Source organism: Delphinus delphis, chromosome 11, assembly GCF_949987515.2.
Source record: "Delphinus delphis chromosome 11, mDelDel1.2, whole genome shotgun sequence".
Lineage (NCBI taxonomy): Eukaryota > Metazoa > Chordata > Mammalia > Artiodactyla > Delphinidae > Delphinus > Delphinus delphis.
The window spans coordinates 43,903,870-43,908,961 of record NC_082693.1 but is presented as its reverse complement, the minus strand read 5'-3'; the positions used below and the strand labels follow the sequence as shown (position 1 = coordinate 43,908,961).

At 44.6% G+C, this 5,092-nt stretch overlaps 1 protein-coding gene across 1 annotated transcript; it reads right to left on the bottom strand.

The window, feature by feature from the left end:
• Positions 1–610: 610 nt before the first annotated feature.
• Positions 611–2,863, bottom strand: RPS26 (ribosomal protein S26). The gene is made up of 4 exons (XM_060024956.1): positions 2,713–2,863; positions 2,272–2,449; positions 1,045–1,175; positions 611–716 (listed from the first exon to the last, which is right to left on the bottom strand). Exons 1-4 carry the CDS (start codon positions 2,713–2,715, stop codon positions 681–683), a joined length of 348 nt encoding a protein of 115 aa, XP_059880939.1. The 5' UTR covers positions 2,716–2,863; the 3' UTR covers positions 611–680.
• Positions 2,864–5,092: the final 2,229 nt, after the last annotated feature.

The following is a 5,092-nucleotide window of genomic DNA, read 5'->3' as shown; positions in this document are numbered from 1 at the left end:
CAGCCTTTTCCCATACTTTGCATGGAAATGTCCTCTCTTGGAACTTCCACAAATTTCTAGGAACGCCTCGTGTCCTGTACATTTTCACCCCATAGAGCAATGTACCATAGAAAGATGCAGGCTGGGTGAGAACTGGCTTACCAGCAGACCACAGTAGACAGGTGAATTTTATGAAGGATCTGAATACAGACCCTTTAAGCTACATAAATCTGAATACAGACCCCTTAAGCTATCCAAGTCACCCGCTCCTAGTAAATAAAGTCTTCTGTCCTCCACCAGGGGTATGCACACCTCAGTCTAAATCACTTCCTGATTCAATAACACTCCTTACCCTGCTAGTTCCTCCCTGTTTTAAAGACCCCAGCTTAAACTACTTGCGAGGTTGAATTAATCTAACATTCACAGATGCCTTAACTCCTCTCCCCAGCCTTCAGCTATGCAAATTGGGGAGGCCAAAGGCAGAAATACAAAAGGTTTAACTCACCTGGATAAGCTTTCTCACCCCATGAAAACATCATGTGGCACTCCACAACTGAATACTTGGTAAAAGTAATTAATTCTATGACATACACCCCCCCTCCACCTGACAATACATACTCAACATGCCATATAAAGTATAATTTCCACTTTATTGTCTTTCCAGGGAACAGTATTTCTTTAGTCTTTAAGAACTTAGCTCCTTACATGGGCTTTGGTGGAGGTCGTGGGGCAGCACCCTGGAAGATAAAGAAATGAAGAATTTTAAGAAACCATGCACGGAAGAGTCCCCCCTCAAAGAACCTGACCACTACCCTCCCATCACTAACAATGTATTTGGGCCATAAAAGCATGAATAAATGTGGAAAAAGATTACACTACTCAATCTGTAACAAATTCTTACAGCTATTCTTCAAAAGTGTCTCTAAACAAATGTTTAGGTGTAGGTCTTTACAGACTTAGTTGATCCCACCCACAGGCAGAGATCTTAATTTGATATTCCTTGGGTCCTTCCTTATCTTTTGTCCATTACCCCTCTGGCTTCCACATCTCCTTTAAGATACTCACAGCAGGTCTAAATCGGGGTGGAGGTGTTCGGTCCTTCCGGGCTTCCCGAGAACGATTCCTGACTACCTTGCTGTGAATGGCACAACTCACGCAGTAATGCAGTTTCACATACAGCTTGGGAAGCACATAGGCTAAGAAACAAAAAATTAGAGGTGTGATATTAGGTATGGTACCACATTGCACTGTTCTTTCTTGTTCATTCTATCAGTCAAAAGTAAACTTACTCATGGGCTTCCTTGGTGGCGCAGTGGTTAAGAATCCGCCTGCCAATGCAGGGGACACGGGTTCGAGCCCTGGTCCAGAAGATCCTGCATGCCGCAGAGGAACTAGGCCCGTGCGCCACAACTGTTGAGCCTGCGCTCTAGAGCCTGAGCTCCGCAACAAGGGGAGCCACCGGTATGAGAGGCCGGCTCGCCGCCACTAGAGAAGGCGGCGCACAGCAACGAAGACCCAATGCAGCCAAAAATGAATAATAAATAAATTTTTTAAAAAAGTAAACTCACTTAAGTGTCTGTCAGACATATCTACAAGATTTCATCCCCAAAGCCAAGTGTTCAGTTTCTGGTATCTAAATACATATATATGTAACACAGTTCCACAAATGAATATACCCTTACTGAGCGACCCTGTCACCGTAGGGACTAAATCCACACCACAGATGTAATATCACCAAAAACCCAGTTCCTTCAGCAATTGCATCAGCCCTAATGCCTACTCCTGTTGCCTAAAAAAGTTAATTCGTCTTAAGAAAACGAAACGATCAAAACATCATATTGCTCCAAATATCACCCTTGTCGACCAAACTGGACTGCTTTGACTCTTAAAAGTCTTCAAAAGACTGCTTTCTACAACTGCTCAGATGTTTGTCAACAATTCAAGAGTTGTTACATTTACGTTTTCAGCTAGTACTCCCGAATTTTTGATACAGGATAAACACTATAAGTGCTTTTGGAATCTCATCCCCTACACAGTCACAAAATAAGGCTCAAAGATTGTGCAGTACGACCAAAAGTCCCCTCTGTCCAGAGAAGACTCAAAACGGCAAAACAACATAGCAAAAATATCATTCTCTTCTACCGACAACAATCCTAAAGGTGCAAGAAAATTGTTGGACACGCTCCAATGAACAGAGCCTGCGGATGGGGGGGGTGGGGGTGGGAGAGGAGGCAGGAAGTGGTTTTAGGTATTAAGATACTTGCACAGTTTGCGCTCCAGGAGCTCACTCACCATCGAAAACACTCGCTTCAGAAATGTCCCTGACGGCTGCGGCCTCTACGATGTTCCGAATGACGAACTTCTTAATGGCCTTATCCTTGGGCACGCAACGGGCACAGTTGGTACAGCGAATAGGCTGCACGTGGCCGCGGCCCTTTTTGGCACGACCATTGTTCCTTCTTTTCTTGGTCTGCGTGAAAATGAAAACCCCATTAGGAAGAAGGCGCAACTTACCCAGCCTATCTCCTTTCCAGCCACATTCCGCGCCGGCAACCCCCAGAAAAGTGCCACTCAGATATCCAGTCCCTCCACAAATTCCTCCAAGCCTGGAACAAACATACGCTCTTTCCACTCCTCCACCGTGGCCCAGGTTTTCAAACCCCCACAGTCCCCAAATCTGCTCCTCTCAAGCCTCCACCCGACCCCGCACATTCCCCACGAGATAGGACTCACCATCTTGGAAGCGAGGAGGCGAAAGAGGGCCCGGCCCTCGGGCCGACTCTCCTATATAGCGCGAGATACCTACGCTCACGCCGGGAGATTCCTCCTAGACGTCTACTGGAAGCACGCCAAGAACGGAAATCCACTTTACTCAAATTTTCTTTATTATTCAGCGTTTCCGCTGAAATTTAGGGCAGGAAGGTGTTTCTCGAGTTTCTTTTTCCGTGGCACACGGTGACGGTGGGACTATTTAACCAGTTGGCGGAAGAAAATTAGAGTTATATGTTTCCCAGCAACCCTTGCGACGCCCTACCCCGGAAGTAATTCTGGGCGGCTATAGTTATCCTTTTTTGCGATGCTGGGCGGGGAAGTTCCCCAGCGCAGGGCCGCAAGTCGCCTTCCCAGTTAGAGGCCGGAGGGCAAGAGATGCATGATGGGAGTTGTAGTGCGAGATTGGCAGGCCCCGGGCCCCAAGCACTGAGACCGAAGGCGACACTATGCCACCGGGGGACGCTCTTGGCTCGTTTCTCTGACAGTCCTGTTACTTGGTGCTAGATTGAGAAATGGAAGAAGGCGGGGGTGGCGTGCGGTGGGGCTGGAATAAAGCATTTTGTTAATTCCTCCTTTCAATATGGAGAAAACCTCACAACGAGGAGACATGGACAAGTGCGTTGGTGCTAGGGTTGTTCCTCGTTCGCTTTTTTATTCCTGGATCCCGATAGCTCAATGCTAGGCGCTGTAGTAAGCATTGTATAAATATTAACTCATTTAACCCTCAACAAGCCTTTAAGGTAGGTTCTATTATTGTCCTTACTTTACAGATTGAAAAACTGAGGTGTAGAGAGGTTAAAATTGAGGTTGTCTGAAGTCACGTCGTGCTAGTATGAGGTGTTCTGGCTCCACTATACTATGTTGTCTCTTACCTAACAAATGGGTGGAGGTATATATAGCCTGGACTAGTGACTTAAGAGATTTGACTCAGACTCCTAGTAGAAATATATTTTACGTTGGTACTCAGTACATACACAAATGTACTCAGTACATACACACAAAACTGAAACATAAACTTCATGAAACAATGCCCTTATGACATAAGGTGCACTGTTATGTTCTATTTTCTTTTAATAAGTGTCGATCAATCCCCACCAAGGTGATTTCACCACTCATTGATGAATCTGGCCCCCTACTGAAACATACTTTGTTCTGAGTTCCATTTACCTCTGGAGAGCCTTCAGAGAGTCTTTAGCCTTGAGCAGGACTGGCTATTCATGGGTAGCCAACCACCTACTTGTCTCCAAAATTGAAGAAATTTGGGTGTCAAGGTGACCTCCCAGCATTCAGACCCAAGATGGTACAGATGGAGACTGACCCTTCATTCATGAGTCATTCTAGAGTCCGAATACACCAGATTCACTCTCCCTCCCACAATCCATTATGGTTCCCGTTAATTTGTAACCCACTTTATTGGGGTTAAAATTTATTTTCTGACTTTAGTTTTGGCTTCAAAACAACTATGTTCATGGTCTTGAGTTTCAATTTGCTAGTTTCAATGGGTCATGGAAAATGACAGACTCTAGATGGAAGCATCTCCAGTTTTCACTTCAATATAGTCTCATGGAAAACACAAAGCAGACAATATTGTATAGAACGGCAATGGGGTAGATAGAAGAGAAAACGTTCAGTGAGGGGGACAGAAAATAGTTAATATTTAAGACAGAACCAAGTCAATGTTCCTATGTTGGCTTTTCTTTGGATTTTTATAGCCTGGGGGTTTCACTGGCTGGACTTCTGGGCTTTAAGGGATAAACACAGACTTTGGGTGAACACACCATATCCTTGGGTTCAAATCCAGGTTCTATCACTTACTGGCTTATAAGTCTTAGACAAGTTATTTATTCTCTCTTGGGCTTTTATTCTTCACTAGTAATGGTGACCGTTCTTTCATAGGTTGTCTCTACAATTAAATGAATACTTGGTACAGTGCTTGGCATTTATGAAATGCTCAAAAAGTGGTAGACCCTATTATCATCATTATTCATGCTATTGTATCTTGTATCTCCCTGGGAATATAGTGTGTTTTACACATAGTAGGTACTCAGCAAATGTTTGATGAATCTCTGCTTTGGACAGATAGACAGGTTGGGTTTTCTCTCCTTTCCTGAAGGCACTCCTGGTGGGCAACTCTCCTCCACTTCCCATACTAGGTTGAAAATTCTTCTGTTCTTCTGTAGAAACAACTTGAGCACTCTTGTTTGGTTTCCTTTCAGTCTTATACTTGTTCACCTTCAAAATGTTTAGTAGTTGGTACAGTATGCTGCAAGGAGGTCCCCCTCCCTCCCAGCAGAAAAGCAAGGCAAAGGAAGTCTGCAAAAACAACCAGGGGTGTTAAATT

Coding starts and splice junctions, on each gene's coding strand:
- RPS26 (XM_060024956.1), bottom strand. Junction 1,176..2,271: donor TGAAGCGAGTGTTTTCGATG/GTGAGTGAGCTC, acceptor TTTGTTTCTTAG/CCTATGTGCTTCCCAAGCTG. Junction 717..1,044: donor CACCCCGATTTAGACCTGCT/GTGAGTATCTTA, acceptor TTTATCTTCCAG/GGTGCTGCCCCACGACCTCC.